We start from the raw sequence: 17,762 nt of genomic DNA on the forward strand, positions 1-17,762 counted from the left end.
TGGCACATTCAGGTGCATATGTATAAGATATGTGTAAGAGAGTAGTAGGTCTCAGGATGCTCATGAATGCTCAACAGTGAAACTGATTCTGACACTGGGTTTGAGTGGAGAGATGATACAGACGAGTGATTTCCCAAGTCGCAGTCTCTCCTGCACCATCAGCATTCTAATGCCCACACACCACTCCCAGAGAAATCCATCTTCAATCTTTCAGATCTCACCTCCCTCCATGCTCCACCCCCACTGTCTCTCCTATAGCACCCCTGTATTTCACTAACACTTAAAGGAAATAGACCTGGAGTTCCAATAGACAGAAAATACTCTGCTCATTGTAAGCTAGCATTGCAGCAATTTGTCTCCCTGGTCGAGTAGTGCCACAGTGCTTCGAGTTATGAATGCAATGAGTTTTTGTTTTACATATAATAATGTGAGACTTCGGAAGAAATGTTATGGTGTTGGTATTGTTTTCTCTGTTTCCTTTGTGGCCATGCATTTTTATTTTTCCAGAATGCTACACAGACTGACTGGTAACATGTAGTCTGGGGAGATAAGTTACAAATGAAACCCAGCAGTGAGGCAAGATTGCTATCATGACAGATAGAGACATACATGTAGACAGACACACAGGGGGAAAAAAAAAAAACTGTATGGAGGTATCTACAGTATGTGAACATGTATGGACCATTTTCATTTGGGTTAGGGCATGTTACAGAAGTTTAAGACAATAATAACCTTACAACTCTGTCAGTGGTTTGAGTGCATGTATATTTGTATGTTATTAATTGTTTTGCCTAATAATTGATCATTTCAGACGTAGCGTAATAAAAATTTCCCTTCTTATCCCTCCCATACTTATGTATCTCTCATTACTCTCGCCTTGCAAAAAGGCAAAATAGCTCAAATTAACCACAGCAATTGCCACCTGATACTGAAGTGGCTAACAAGAAGCTATGTGCAATAATTAAGATGATGCATATGCTTAACAAAAGTTGACAGATGAAAATCCGTGTTGCTTACTGATAAGTGGGAGGGATGTTTGATCTTCAAAGATAGGATTAGCATTAATTTGGCGCATTTGCTTTTTAATGGGGGAAATGTTTGCATTTTGTAGGATTAGACACCTGCTCTGTCTCAACAGATGCATGGGAGAAACTTTTGCAAACATCCATTCTAATCAGTGTATGACTTTAAAACAAAGAAATGATTTTATGTTCAAAGGATTGCAAAAATATATAAAGAATTATCATATGTACACACATGCTCTGCCAACCTGACTTGTTTACAATTCAGTTTTTCAGTCATTCAGATGGAGTTTTAACACATGCAAAGGGTGAAGAAATTGAGCCTGTTTTTGAAAGCAAAAACTGCAGATTTTGGAATGTTTACAGTTGCACTTCGGCTTCTGTTATGTTTCACTTGTGATTCAGAATGCATAGTGCTAGGTACCTTGGGGTCAGCACAGGAAAGTTTCTTATTAAAACGTTAAGTGCAATCACAGCGTAAATGGCTGGAGTCATGGCTGAAGGGAAACAGCCTTAGCAAATCAAAAGTTAAGTAATAGCTTTTATATATGATATCTATCAGGGAGCATAGGTAGATGATTGAGAGGATAGTGGAAAAATTAAAGCATGAACGAGGGACTGATTGATCATCCGAAGTCTAAGGACAAACACATTAGATACCTCATCCCAGAGCTGACATTAATGTGTCCTGCAACGTAAAACACTTGTCCCCTGATATCTAGTTTCAGAAACAAGTAAAAAATACATTGTTATATTTGTAATGAAATTTTTACACTCACAAAGGAGAACTAGCACTGACACTGCAATGGGGGGGGGGGATTAAATTCTAATTATGTAATCAAAATTTGCATTTAACTATACAAACCCTGCCTGTTGTCCACTATTTAAAGATGTCATACAGTACTAACAGAGGCAGCTGTTTTTGTGTCTAAGATACAAAAAAATGAACAAACCCAATGAGTTGTGGTGGTGGGCAATGCCCTGGCAGCCATGCTTACTTGAGGACAAAAGCCAGGGATTATCACACTGTTTAACACCATTACAGGCAACAGAGCATTCACTGAGTAGTGATATATCAGTGAGACAACCTGACACCCCTCTCAGCCTTCAGGGCTGCTTCATCCTTACTGGCTGACTATAAGACTTTAGGAAAGTGTTTCCCAACCTTTCTTTTTCTGCCATGAGCTAAAAAAAAAAAAATCCAAGGTTCCCCAAAAAAACTCTTTAAAATTCAATAATTACTGAATATTACACAGATGTAGAGTAATTTGGTAAGTAAGTATTTTGGGGTGAAGGAGTTTAAGACTTTCGCGATTTAAAGTTGATATAAAGTATAATCCTATTTACAAACACTTGTCTATTAGGAGATACAAAATATTAGTATTCATGTGAAATTATATCTCTGACCAAAAGGACATTTTAAGTTGAACCTTTTCTCTTCTCTAAGCTTTGCTTTTCATCCCTAACAACTGCTGACTTGTTTATCTGTCTTGTTAGCAGCCAAGTTCTACATTATATTCACCAACTAGGTGATAACTTTTTGCTATCCAGAAACACACACACACACACACACACACACACACACACACACACACACACACGCTTATAAAGTATGCATCAACATGTGATGCCTCTCAAAATGGTTGTGTATTTTCTAGTGTCTGAGATAACAGGGAATCTGCAGTAATTTAGCTGATGAAACTTTAATGCATAGTCTCAAAACACTTTACATAAAAAGATTGAAAGGCTTCACAGATAATCTTGAATTGTTAGTCTGAACAAAGGGTTACAGCTGACAAGATTTGTGGCAGCTGTTCCTCCTTAACATGATAACCCAGAACAATTAAAAAACAGCTGTACGAATCAACAAGCTAATGGCAGAAATGGAAATCATTTCAACATCCCAGGGCAGAAAGAGACAAAAAAAATAAATAAATAAAAAATACGTGAGGCAGTTGTGCTACAGGGAATCCTGGAAACAGCCATCAGTCAAAATATGGCCCAGAGAGATGACTTGACAGATGCATTCATTACCGACGGGATGACAGGGGGTAAAACACATGGCTCATTTTCACCAAATTTGTAGGGTTGGTTACCTAGTGAATACCAATTAAAAAGAGGAAAGAATTGTGCTATAGTTCAAAGGTTTTGCTAGGTTTTTTAAATGTATTATAAATTCTTACCCTCCTCTATGTCTAACTGTTATAATGTATGTTATATAATGTTATAATCTCATGCAAAAGGTCTTAGACTTATTGGACTCCCAATGTCTATACTTACAAAAATAATGGTGACAGAAAGTACAAAGACAACAGTGAGATGTGAAGTGGTTCCAATTCTTTTTCTCTGGGTCTACGTCATTGCAAAACTCTCAAAAAGGGCAAAAGGCTAAAACATATTTGTTCGCCCTGAGCAACTCATTTTGTGAACACAATACAGGTATTTTTCTATATCTGTTAAGTGCACATTTTGATCTCATTTGTTATTTTGAATATGAATGTTCTGTCTGTTAGAGAGGCCAGCTGCTCTATTCTTTAAGGTCCTCACTTAAAAAAAACCCTGCTTTCATGTTTCAAAGTGTCTTATATTACACTTTGTTTGTAGAAAAAGAATCTTATAGCATGAGGCTACTTGAAAATGGTATTCATCTAATAAGGTCTGAGAGTCACGACATCTAGCTGAGGTTACTATGCAACTTCCCAGTCTCAGATAGAATGACAAGATGAGAAGTACATTAAGCTGCTGCACATAAGTGGCAGCTTTCTCTCAGTGGAATAAACCTTTGTCTTATCCAAGAAATACACAGGCCTTAATTCAAATGCACTGCCTTACCTGTTAATGCTCTTATACAGATCACTAATGTTGTTAAGGGAGAAAGTACAATCTGGCTTCAGTGCACGAATGGGCGGGTGTTATACAAGGTTATTGTCAAAAAAATTCAGGAAATGAAAGAAACTTCATTTTAAAATAACCAAGTGGCCGGCATAGTGTACAGGAACATCTGTGCCGAGTATGGGCTGGAGGTCCCAAGGTCTAAATGGGACACACCTCCAAAGGTGGTGGAGAATGACCGAGCTAAGATCTAATGGGACTTCCAGATACAGACCGACAAACTGGTGATGGCTAACCAACCAGACATAGTAGTGGTGGACAAACAGCAGAAGAAACCCATAGTGGTAGATGTAGTAATCCCAAGTGATAGCAACATCAGAAAGAAGGAACATTGAGAAGCTTGAGAAACAACAAGGGCTTAAAGAAGAGCTAGAAGAGATGTGGAAGGTGAAGGAAACAGTGGTCCCTGTGGTAATTGGCACCCTTGGGGCTGTGACCCCCAAACTGGGAGAGTGGCTCCAACAGATCCCAGGAACAACTTCAGAGCTCTCAGTTCAGAAGAGTGCAGTTCTAGGAACAGCTAAGATACTGTGAAGAACCCTCAAACTCCCAGGCCTCTGGTAGAGGATCTGAGATTGAGGAAGACTCACAAACACCACCCATAGGGCTGAGAAAGGAATTAAAAATATATATATTATTATTATAAATAAGCTGACCTTTAAAAGTTTCCACTATCCTAAACAACTTCCAGTTTGCATTGCTAATTTTCAAGCTTGAGTGGATGGGCTAATTACTGTGGAACAGAAAGCTAAGATCACTCATTAACTGGCCTTGATATATTATTTATCTGATCTGTTAAGATGCCTCATCTGGCATACCATATCCACTTTCTTATCAGAGCCAAAGCACAGTTGATTTTATGCTAAACTTTAATTAAATTAATATTTCATATTGTGCCCTGTCTTTAAACCAAGTGGACTAAATCAACTAAATCAAACTCACACACATAAGAATAGGACTACTCAAATCTACTGTATATGAGGCTCAGAGGCAGTTTGGGGCAACTGCCCTTCTGACAGGAGGGGTAGCCTGTGGGTCTGTGGTTTAGGATGAAGCGTTTCAATTAAAAAGAAAATCTATTCTGGTAATCTGTTTGAAACAAAAGTTGATCTTTAAGTATATAATAGTTAGACAATAAGGTCGATATTGGTCAGGTCTGTAAATCCCCAAGTTGCAAAGTTTTTTGCTTAATTATTTTTTGTTTAATTCTAGCTTTCTGCAATATTTGTGCATACCAACTGTTGTATGGTTAAGGTTAAGGAAAGCTTGTGGTTATGGCAAATAAGCCATGGCAACTAAGACAACTGGTTATGGTTATGGTAAATGTTCTGTGACATTATTACTGTAAGATTACTACTATAATTTAATAAGCAACAGCATAAATGACTACAATTAGAAAATCAGTATTGTTAAACACTCTCTGTCATTTTCTTTAATCTGCTTTAATGTGCAGTACAATTAAAAGAGCCATAAGAATAACAGGGCTGAAAAATAATTAATCCATTTCTTCAGAAGCGCAAAACTCTCTCGCCTGCAAAAGAAGACCTCACACTCCTTGATGTCACTGCATTTCAGCACTTGACATTCTGACAGAAGTTCTCATTCAAAACAATATTTAAGTGTATAAATAGCCTCATACAAGATGTAATCTGTTATCCATCAACTATGGGAGGAAGCCGGAGCACCCAGAGAAAACCCAGACACAAAGAAAACATACACGCTCCACACAGAAAGGCCCTGACCTGAGTCTTCTTGTTGTTTTGCAACAGAGCTAACCACCACAGCACCATGCCACCCTGTAATCTGTCAGTTGATCCAAAAATATATTGGCGAAGGCGTGAAGTCCAGCTGGGCAGCAACTGGGAAGTGCCTTTTGCTTGTAATTGCTCAGCAATTATGACACACCGTGCAACCAATGTTTTCCCTACACAAATGAGACATCTTAAAGAGCAACAGAAATAGTTATTTGTATCTGTCATGTTTGTTTATGATGTTTTTAGTTAAATTCATTATTTGGATGTTTTAATCTAAATAATGCAACCACAGGGGGGGGGGCACGATCCAGTGTCTTCATGTGCCGGTCCCAAGTCCGGGTAAATGCAGAGGGTTGTGTCAGGAAGGGCATCTGATGTAAAATTTAAGCCAAATCAAACATGCAAATCACAAATATGACTTCCATACCGGATCGGTCGCGACCTGGGTTAACAACGACCACAACTGGTGCTATTGACTTACAGGGTGCCAGTGGAAATTGGACTACTGTTTGTCAAAGAAGGAGAGGAGGAAGGCGTGTCCGTGGTCAAAGAGAGAAGAGGAAGGGCAGGAGTGCAGGACTTAGAGTCGGGACTTTGAATATAGGGACTTTGTCAGGGAAAACTAGAGAGTTGGCTGATGGAGAGAAGAAAGGTTGATATCTTGTGTGTTCAGGAGACCAGGTGGAAAGGTAGCAAGGCCTATAGATTAGGATCAGGGTTCAAGCTGTTTTATCATGCTGTGGATGGAAAGAGGAATGGAGTAGGAGTTATTCTGAAGGAGGATTTTGCTAGGAATGTTCTAGAGGTGAAGAGAGTGTCAGATAGGGTGAAGAGTCTGAAGCTGGAAGTTGAAGGTGTGATGTTGAATGTTGTCAGTGGTTATGCCCCACAGGTAGGATGTGAGTTAGAAGAGAAGGAAAAATTCTGGAGGGAGATGGATGAGGTGATTCAGGTATCCCTAGTGGTGGGAGAGTGGTGATTGGGGCAGACTTCAACGGACATGTTGGTGAGGGAAACAGAGGTGACGAGGAAGTGATGGGTAAGTTTGGTATGCAAGACAGGAATGCAGAAGGACAGATGGTGGTAGACTGCACAAAAAGGATGGAAATGGCTGTAGTGAACACATTTTTCCAGAAAAGGGTGGAGCTTAGGGTGACATATAAGAGTGGAGGCAGGAGCACACAAGTTGATTACATCTTGTACAGACGTTTCAACCTGATCAGATCAGTGACTGCAAAGTGGATGGGATAGGATGGTGGTGTGTAGGACAACTCTGGTGGTGAGGAAGATGAAGAGGGCAAGAGCAGAGCAGATGACCAAGTGGTGGAAGTTGAAAAAGGAAGAGTGTTGTGTGGCTTTCAGGGAGGAGCAGAAACAGGCTCTGGGAGATCAGGAGGTTCTTCGAGATGACTGGACAACTACAGCTAAAGTGATCAGGGAGACAGGTAGGAGGGTACTTGGTGTGTCGTCTGGAAAGAAGAAAGCAGATAAGGATATTTGGTGGTGGAATGAGGAAGTTCAGGGGTGTGTTAAGAGGAAAGGGTTAGCTAAGAAGAAGTGGGACACAGAGGACAGAAGAGAACAGACAGGAGTACAGGGAGATGCAGTGTAAAGTGAAGGTAGACGTGACAAAGGTCAAACAAAGGGCGTATGAGGATTTGTATGATAGGTTGGACACTAAGGCGGTAAGAGGTGGATTTGTACAGGTTGGCGAGGCAGAGAGAGAGATGGGAAGGATGTGCAGCAGGTTAGAGTGATTAAGGACAGGGATGGAAATGTGTTGACAGGTGCCACAAGTGTGATGGAAAGATGGAAGGAATACTTTGAAGAGTTGATGAACGAGGAAAATGTCAGAGAGCACAGAGTAGAAGAGGTGACTGTTGTGGAGCAGGAAGTAGCAAAGATCAGTAAGGAAGAAGTGAGGAAGGCGTTGAAGAGGATGAAGAGTGGAAAGGCAGTTGGTCCTGATGACATACCTGTGGAGGTATGGAAGTGTTTAGGAGAGGTGGCAGTAGAGTTTTTACTGGACTACTTAACAAGATCTTGGAGAGTGAAAGGATGCCTGAGGAATGGAGGAGAAGTGTACTGGTGCCCATCTTTAAGAACAAAGGAGACGTGCAGAGTTGTGGAAACTACAGAGGAATAAAGCTGATGAGTAACACACTGAAGTCATGGGAAAGAGTAGTGGTGGCTAGGCTGAGGGTAGAAGTGAGCATTTGTGAGCAGCAGTATGGTTTCATGCCAAGAAAGAGTACCTCAGATATTTATTTGCTTTGAATGCTGATGGAGAAGTACAGAGAAGGCCAGGAGCTGCATTGTGTCTTTGTAGATTTGGGAAAAGCATATGACAGGGTGCCGAGAGAGGAGCTGTGGTTTTGTATGAGAAAGTCTGGAGTGGCAGAGAAGTATGTTTGAGTGGTGCAGGACATGTATGAGAGCTGTACGACAGTGGTGAGGTATGCTGTAGGGGTGACAGAGAAGTTCAAGGTGGAGGTGGGAGTGCACCAAGGATCGGCTTTGAGCCCCTTCTTGTTTGCTGTGGTGATGGACAGGCTGAAAGATGAGGTTAGACAGGAATCTCCGTGGACCACAATGTTTGCAGATGACATTGTCATCTGTAGTGAGAGGTAGAGGAAAATCTAGAGAGGTGGAGGTTTGCTTTGGAAAGGAGAGGAATGAAGGTAAGCCACAGTAAAACAAAGTACATATGTGTAAATGAGAGGGACTCAAGTAGAACGGTGAGGTTACAGGGAGTAGAGGTGAAGAAGGTGGAGGATTTTAAGTACCTACGGTCAACAGTCCAGAGCAACAGAGAGTTTGGAAAAGAACTGAAGAGAAGCAGGTTGGAACAGGTGGAGGAAAGTGTCGGGTGTGATGTGTGACAAAAGAGTGTCAGCAAGAATGAAAGGAAAGGTGAACAAGACAGTGGTGAGACCAGCACAATAGGATCAGGAATGAGTACATCAGAGGGACAGCTCATGTTAGATGTTTTGGAGAAAGAGCCAGGGAAGCCAGATTGAAATTAATAATGAATTAATTTTTTCATTTTAATCGTGACTGTACTGAACCGTAAACATCATATCGTGTATCAAAACGTATTGAGAAAGAAAATCACATCATCCCATTCCTACTTGATTTACAATAACAAGGTTACTACAGTGCTTGAATATGCATTCCCTGATTACCTGAATGGCCTAATTTCCCAGAGTAACTGGGTTTCTTGCTGCACAGAAATATGCTGATGATGATAATTTCTGTCACCATCATTAATGCCTACATCCTGGAGCTGAAGGTCAGCATGGAGGAAGCTCCACTGCTGTCAGCACCAGATGTACAAGAGTAAAGCACAGATTCACCTGCTGCTAAAAGGCTGTTAAAAAGCTGTTAAGGTGTAAAGGGCACTGACTTATGGAGATGAAGTTTTAGGTTAACATAAGGTCACAAAAATAAATAAATAAAGATGGTCAGATGTTGTATTTACAGTTTTGTAGATCTAAACAGAAAAATCATTATCAACTTCACAAAGTTGAATTCACTTGGTTGGATGGAAAATGTACTTTTAATTTTATGTTGGGAAATAATTAAACATTCTCCTAAAATTAGTTTGATGCAAAGTGCTGCATGGCTCTGCATTGCCTCCGTAAGACTGGGTAGTGTTGTGAGAATTTACATTTTCTAAGAAAACAAAATGGGGGTGGGAATGACATGCTTGACGTCTACAGAATTTGCCTTGGATAACAGACAGCTTAGTATTGTCTTGTATGTATACACAACAGCATGAAAGAAAAGACAATGCAGCATGTCTCTGGTGGTGTTGTCACAAGGTTTGTTCCATTTTACCTGCTCCCATTCCACAAACACTCCCTGTCATTTGTGCTTGTCTGCTTCCATATTTGATCCCCCCTTTTCACAACAGAGACAGTGGAGACTGAAATGCTTGAACGCACAACTGTGCTCCTCCCTTCAGGAAGGTCTTGTGTCTCTACACGACTTGCTAAACTCAAAACGTGTTGACATAATTACAGTATCACAGCTCTACTGTATGCAATGCCTCTATGTGTACTGTGAGTTTGCCCTCCCACCTAAACTTACTGCTCAAACAGACCGCCCATTCTGTCAAGCCAACCCCTGAGTCAATACAACATCCTGTCAGAGTGAATACCGCCTGCCAGGCTGTCAGACGGCCCCACCAAATGCCCAACGGGAAGGAGAGTTAGAGCCTCCCATCTGGAATGATCCCCTGACCTTCTGAGGTCAGAGACGACACGACCATGGTAGCAGGTAGAAAGCCTCTCTGGCAAAAAAACAAAAAAAAACAAAAACATCCTGAAGTGCATGATTGGATAGAGCTGTATGGGAGTTATTCAGGGACCACGGGTGATGGAGTAAGATGTCTGCTTGAATGCATTCCAGCCATTACTAAAAGACGTGTAATGTAAGTAATTAAGAATCTGAGTTTTAATTAATAAGAATTAAAAGTCCTAACTAAATCAATTAGAAGAATGCTTGAATAATTGTATTACATCTTAAGACAGTTAAGTATGCTGATTTTTACAAGGATGATGTCAAGATATTTGTCATACTCTGCAAGATCCAACAGTGGATAAATCTTGTCTTCTGGAAGTAAAACAAATCAGTTTTGTTTTCGAGTTCTGACACTGGGTATTACAGCATGAATCCATCCATCCATTATCTATACCCACTCAATCCTTAACAAGGGTCACGGGGATCTGCTGGAGCCTATCCCAGCTCTCTTTCGGGTGGAAGGCAGGGGTACACCCTGGGCAGGTACAGCGTGAATCACCTACCTAATTTCACTGTACTTGCCTGATTCAACCCATCTGACTTTTAAAAACCAAAAGTAGAGCTGGGATCAATGTCACTCAGTGCCTGGAAACTGAGCATTTTTGCAAGTTAATTTAATTCTCAGTGTGGCTCTACACACATTGTTGGTGCCCCAGGCTGAAAAAAATAACTGTACAACTGTAATCCTGTGAGAGCACTGACTAAATTTCCTGTAGCTGCATTATGTGTTTGTTAACCTTGTTACCGGAGACCTGTTCAGGGTCCCTCAAAGCATAGTCTCAAATGAACCCATGTGAATCTCCAACACCAAAACAGAATATCCAGCTTTGGGAGCAGTGTGTAATATGTTATAATCATATCTGTCATATGCAATGCTGCCAAAACTGTAGTACACTGAGCTTTTTTTTTTTTACAGTTCTGTATGCAAACCAAGTTTCTCACACTTGCAGTCATGTGGTCATATTTTTTGCTAACAAATGTCATGGTAAATCCAAAGCCAACAATGAAATGAACAATGAACTGCTCATATTAACAAGCATTATACAGTATGTGTAGCCAAAGCCTAATGTAGCCTGTGCTTTTGTGCCAAATCTGCAGAAACTATTCAAAACCAAGACCCATCACTGAGCCATAGTGTTCCACTGGGTGACATATCCCTTCGTTATAATGAGTATGAGCATTGTAATTTTTTAGCAGTTCCACATACACCATTCTCCTTTTCTAAATACAGAACTCACTAGAGCACTGCATAGTTTTCATAAAATAATCTCCTATTTACTCCTATTTTAGTAAAATTACTAAGATATGTATTATCTTGACCTGTTTTTAAAGATTTATATGTTTAGGAGCACCAACTGTGCTTGGGTGTCACAGACAGGGTAAGAAATTGAGATGAACTAGTCGGTTTTGCTCTTTTCATACGACTGGCTGACAATGTCATAAAATACAGAATACCGCCAGCCTTAACCTTTAAAGTGAAGTTAAAGTGAAATTCAGAGAAGGTAGATGGTTAGCGATGGGATGGAGATGTAACAGCATTAAAGCATTCACTCACTTGTCTCCGCAGGTCCCTGGTCTTTTTGGTCATCTTATCGATGGCTGAGTTCAGTGGGTCACCTTTCTCTTTTCTGCCAGTCTGTGGAAAGAAACAAAAACAGTCTGTAAATGCAGGTACGGTAATCACAATCGCATATGTTTGACTCCAAACTATGGTGTATATTTAGACTGTGGATTCTGAAAACGCACTTCATCAAAGACTGTGTGTGCTGACATTAAAAGTGTTCGATGATTAGACCGGCAACAGTAAAAGCATGAGTCATAGAGTTGTTACCTAGCTTTCCTATGTTACCTAGCAACTAGGCTGTCTGGCAACTATCAATTTAGTTGTCACCAATTGCTCAGTGTGCTTCACCTGATGCACGTGGCGTCACCAGCTGCTTCTTTTCACCAGACAATGAGAAGTTTCAGTGGAGGAACAGCATGGAACTTCTTGCTGTTCCAGATTTTCTTTCTTTCTAGTTAAAAAGCATCTAGAAGCCGAATCATGGCAAACATCCCAACCAACCAGTGGGTTTCTTCAGATAGGAAGATGCAAGGAAAATGCCTCTTACTGGCTTTCATACAGAACTATTGCCAACTGCAATGCCCTGGCCAAGTACAACGGTCCACTTTCAGCTGACCCATGTGGGCACTCCATTAACCTCTTACAAGAAACCATGGAGAGTAGTGGAGTGGATTTACATCACTCCAGTTATTGGATGTTCACTTTTACTGGCGATGGTAGTTTCTGTAATGTACTGGGGAAAAAAACACGTGTCTATTCAAACTAAGTTAAATATATGAGTGTACTGCTTTGAAATGAAGAACACATTCCTCTCAATGAGCATACAGCAGCATTTGTGTCATTGCCACACAACCAACTGACATTTCTGCCCAGCGTAGCATGAATACTCATCGGCCTTCACAAAAAAGCACATAGGTGGTGACATGGATCCCCATTCGTACATACTTGTTTTGAATGGGGATTTCTTTAAGACAAACGGAACACTGTAATGGGGCAATTTAGTTGTTATCCTGCTTAATGAGACACAAAATGTCGTTTCTTATCTCTATGTTGCCACACTATTGTCCTGCCCTTTTAATAATTGAGTGTAACAGAACGCCTCGTATCTATGTGTCACAAAGAACTAAATGGGACCCCATCAAACACCCACCTCATATTAAACTCACCCCAAGGTTAACATTGATTGTCACTTTCAATGCCTTGGCCACTATCGGGTTGTTAAATTCCTTTATCCACATTAGTTCTGAATATGGCCACTGCCCCAGAGACAGTAGCAGAGAGGGAAGGTCGCTACTGTGCACCCAGGTATAAAACACGATGAAATGACTACTTGAGCTCCCTATTTAAGGTTTTCCTTGGCACAGGAAGTACGTGTGCTCCAGCAAAATACTTTGGTGTAGTTGTGAAGTTAAAAGCAATTGGTCCAAACTTTCACTTCAGTCTTGAAATAGACGACATTTAAGAAGATGCCAACTTGCTGACAAACAACTACAGTCAGATTTTTCTCATTTTCAATTTGTCACACTCCAAGCCTAACATGCGTTTCAATGTGGGTATGTGCTGTAGGAAATTTACATGTGTGCAAGGGCACTGATGTGAAAGTGCTGCTCAACGAAAAGAGCCTGTAGCCATAAAAACAGATATGATTCCCTTTTCTGTCTAATGTATTGCTGGCTTGCCCTTGGACAAGGCTCATATAGCACACATTTTCTTTCATAAGGATATTAAACATTAGGAATTACAGTCGCTCAGCCCTTGTACTAATAGCAATCACACAATGCAGTAATTCTTTGTGGAGCAATGCACCAAACTGAAGGGGAAAAAAAAAAGGGCATAGTATGTCTGTACACCTGTACTGTATGCATGTGGTTTTATTATATTTGCAACCTATATCCTGAAGCACAGAGAAAAATGGTTTTCAGCCAGTTGTTGATTCACATAGAAGAAGAAGAGGAAATGCAGGATAGAAGAGAATAGCATTCAGCTGGCTTCTCTTATGTGCCACACACTTGCACAAGCACTCACACTTTGATGTGCATGCACAGACAGGCGCCTCTATGCCAAAGCAGAGGACATGACAACATTAGTCACTTTGCTGCCTAAAGAGCCTAATGTGTCATTAAGGCACCAGAGGGATGTGCAGGATTAAAGATGTTCACTAGTAAAAATGAAAAGGGGCTTAACTGGAACTTTTCTGAGGAAACACACATGACTTTATGTATAACCAACAACCTTAACTGAACTGAGAGAATGGTCATGCTTTAGAAGAGGCACGCACCTCTTATTATTCATAAGATAAATGACACACTGATAAACAATATTTGTGTGCATGTTTTTTTTTTTTTTTTTTTTTTTTTTTCAGGAATTAGAAATCCCAGTAGTTATATTTCTCAATACTCTGAACTCTTTAATCGGAGTTAAGGAGATTAAAGCAGCACAATGATGTCACTCCAAAAGGACAAAACCCAGCACCTGCTATTTTGAGCTCCTACTGACAACTAAGCATGAGAAATAGCTACTAGGATGTATATATTTATATATTTTGATTGAAACAGCCCCTTGTTTAAAATTCAATATAGCATGCTTTTGACAGTAAGCCAAGAAGGCTACACATTTACTATAGTGTAAAAACTCTTCTGTGTTGATATATGTCAAGACTCTTTTAACATGTAATGTAAAATGTATTGCAGAGGTTGGAGCTTCTGAAAAACATAAAATATTGACTTAAAAACAATAGGCATGAATCCCTCATCACAAAACTGATATAGCCGTCAGTCCACAATGATGAATCATAGGTTATTCAATGTGCCAAGCTCATAATCATGTCAAAACCGTGATCTTTGGAACACGTGTGCATGCATGTGAGAGGGAAAAAAAGTGAAACAGATAAACTGCTTCACATTATTGTATTAATGTATTGATGGTGTTTATCTGGGATGCTATTTGACTTTTTTCCACCCCCACCCAGGTGTGCTTTGCATGTGTATGCAATTGCACTGTCCAATTCATAGCCGTTAAAAGCCTGACAACACAAGTTGCCTGTTGATTTCTTTGTGTCCCATACAACACCATTGATTGGTTAGTTTTTGACTGCCACATAATGGATTGTGCATTTCTGGTTTTTCTGGTAAACACAAGTTCCCGTGGTGTTTAGCAGACAATGTTCCCAACTGTCCCCATCCATTATTTTCTACCCCCTGGTGTGCAGTCACTCATTCTCAGCTGGGAAGGGGAAGATAGAAGAGGGTGCCTGAAAATAAGCATCTAGTGTGTGGGGTAATGGAAGCAGTGGCAGTGGAGTTATTCTTGCTCACTAAGAAGATGGCTGGTGGAGTGTGCATGCTGGTGGAACGGCTGAGGGCCCAGGCCCTCCAGGAGTAAGTTGTGTAATTCAGTGGTGTACTGTAGTGCAAACTGCTTCACTGCATTTCTGACCTCAAACCCTGTAATGCTGGAATAAAACATAGATTAGCCTCTTTGCAACTGTTTTTTTAGAGGCACAAGGAAGCACTATATTTCATCATTTGGTTCTTTGATTTTCTTTTTTTTTTTGTGTATAAATGTTCAAAGGTTTTATTCCTGGCAACATAAGGAATGAACAGACTTAATGAAAATGCACGCGATCAATATTTTCTGACGCCTTCAAAAGGGTGACTGCATTCATTCATTAATTGAACCAAATTCTGTTTCTTATCACTATGTCTTTGCATGCCCCGTGTAACCAATCCAATAAAGTAAATAAATAAATCAAATAAAGAAACACAGAAATTTAGGAGTGGTGAAAGAAGTGAGGGATGAATCTGGTAATTCATAGGCAATAACATGGCAAATCAAAGCAAACGGCAGATGAATCAGAGGGAAGAAATTAGCAGACAGGTGGGGGAGGAAAACAAGAGGAGTGGGGGGTGTAAGAGGCCTTCTGTCTCATTGTCTCCCAAGATCAATGTGTTAAATGATATCAATTCCGGCTCCTTGTCAATTCAATTAGGCAGGAGCAAGAGGTACAATTACTGTCCAATGTGGTTACACTGTCTGCAGCAGACTTAAAGGGGAAGGCAAGCTGATAACAAGAGGGTGAGAAAGTGTTTGTGTATGTGCAAGCCGTGGGAGGGGGGGTTGATAATAGTGGTAACATGTTGGTCGGGTTACCAGCAGATAATGGGTAGCTAGATCCTCATTAAGATAAGTTGTGCTCCCTCAGCTGTAGTGCCATAGATGGGCCAATTTGACTTGTTCTCATTAAGTGGAACTTAACGGGGTGCAGCAGTGACTATCAGCTAGTTTGATTACAGGATAGTGAAAAAGAAAACACAATAAAATGCCTGTGGAAAAAAAAGTCTTCCAGTGTATGGATCATAATATTTTTCTTCTTTTATTAAATGAAATGAAAACGCAATAGGGGAAAAATAGATGCCACATCATCATCTCATTATAGCTGTTCTAAATCCCAGTTACATAAAGAACAGGCATAATGCAGTATACAAAGTGAATAAGGTCAGAAATATGATTTACAGTACATTATATGCACATGTCCATTTGTAAGAATCCACACACACACACATACACACACACAAAATGGGTCAGTTAGCTGAATGTTTTCTCTGTAGGTCAAATGTGTAAAAATCTAAAGTCTCTCCCAGTCTATCACAGGGCTAACACATACATACCAACAAGCATTCATACTCACATTCACATCTACAGGCAATTAAAAGTCTCTAATTCTCCATTTAGAAAGAGTGAGAAAACTGGAACACCAGGGGGAAATCCATGTAGACACGAGGAGAACCGGCAAACTCAACAAATTCCTCAGCCTATTTAGCTTTTTATGTTCTCATTATTTTTGTTTTCACTTTAAAAGTTTGACTTCGCTATACATCTGAAATCCTGTCCCAGTGAAGTTTTGACACAAACCAAATGATGAATAAAAAAGGTTAGGCTTTTATGACTTTGGAGCCAACAAATAACATCCCTGAAAAATGTCTCAAAAATGTCTGCAATTGTTTGTGCATCTTGACCCACAAAAGAAGCTTGATCCTTTTTTTTGGGCAGCTTGACCCTTCTTTGTGTCACGCCAGAGAGAGGTGCTACAGCTTGATAAGCAGCATTACACCGTAAACAATAATTTTACATGACAGCAATTGGAAACATATTTAGGTTTAGCCTCCCAGGGCTTCACATGCTACTGTTGTTATGTTCCTGTCTCAGATAAGTTGTTTTACCTTATTACAGTGAGACAAACTGAAGACCAGAATGAGTCTGTTCTGTGATGTGAAAAAAGCTTTGTTTAGACACTAACAGATGAACTGCATAGCTTGCTATTTATGTGCAGTCAAATATAATTGGACTTGACTTGAATGTCTTCAAAGACATTCATATGGGTCTGAATACCAGATTTTCTTCTAGTATATTAGTTGTGGGGAATAGTTTCTCTATTTTAATGAGGCTTAATGAAAGTGATAATGAATAGAGGCAGTGGCTCTCCATCCTTGTTCCCGGGACTCCTGCTGCACCACATATAACACATTTTCCTTTATGTTTTTCACATTATACACATCAGTTATAATTTACAAACAAGTTAGAAATCTTTTTTTTGTTGTTGTTGCTTATCATGCCCGGTGTAGAGTCAGTTATTTTAACAGACTATATAAAACAATAAATACAATATTAGTAATTCAACATTTATTGTCAGTGTTACTGAAAACTCATGGTCCGGTGCGCACACACACTCACATACAGTACATTTCTTAAACCTGTTAAAAAAGGTGCTGTGGGAATTTGAATGAGTACACTTGTGTGGAGCTTTAAGAAAGTCAGTACATTCCTAACCCCTGTGCTGTTTCTACTACAGCTTCATGTCTTTTCTCCCCTCACATGGCTGCCCATGGTGTCTATAACCGTGCTGTTTGAGTCTGGCAATCTCCTGTCAGTTAGAGTTAATGCAGCCCGAGAACGGCACTGCCTGAAGAGGAGCCGGAGTGCCTTCTGGCACAAGCTCTCTTATGTTTAATGGCTGATACCGTTTGCTTACTCCTCTCATTACACTGGCTCATGTTTAGACTGTGAGCCTGTCACTGGCTATTAGCATCTGTGGTCAAGCAGGCTGTGGATGAGAGGAAGCATCTGGCTTTTCATCAAGTATGTCGTAAATGAGCAGTTTGTTTAGGATGGGGTAAAAAGAGAATGAAGGATTAACACCCTGTGTGCTTGTATACATGGTTAATTGGT

General features: G+C 40.2%; 1 protein-coding gene across 3 annotated transcripts in view; it reads right to left on the reverse strand.

Moving 5' to 3' along the window:
- ctnna2 (catenin (cadherin-associated protein), alpha 2) overlaps positions 1-17,762 on the reverse strand; it is a 306,072-nt gene that overhangs the window by 69,620 nt on the left and 218,690 nt on the right. For all 3 annotated transcript variants that reach the window (XM_026304269.1, XM_026304268.1, XM_026304267.1), the window contains exon 8: positions 11,529-11,609. In XM_026304269.1, the coding sequence (XP_026160054.1) occupies positions 11,529-11,609 (81 nt within the window). The remainder of the gene's footprint in view (positions 1-11,528; positions 11,610-17,762) is intronic.

The sequence above is a fragment of the Mastacembelus armatus genome, chromosome 1 (genome assembly GCF_900324485.2).
Source record: "Mastacembelus armatus chromosome 1, fMasArm1.2, whole genome shotgun sequence".
In the NCBI taxonomy this organism is placed as follows: Eukaryota; Metazoa; Chordata; class Actinopteri; order Synbranchiformes; family Mastacembelidae; genus Mastacembelus; species Mastacembelus armatus.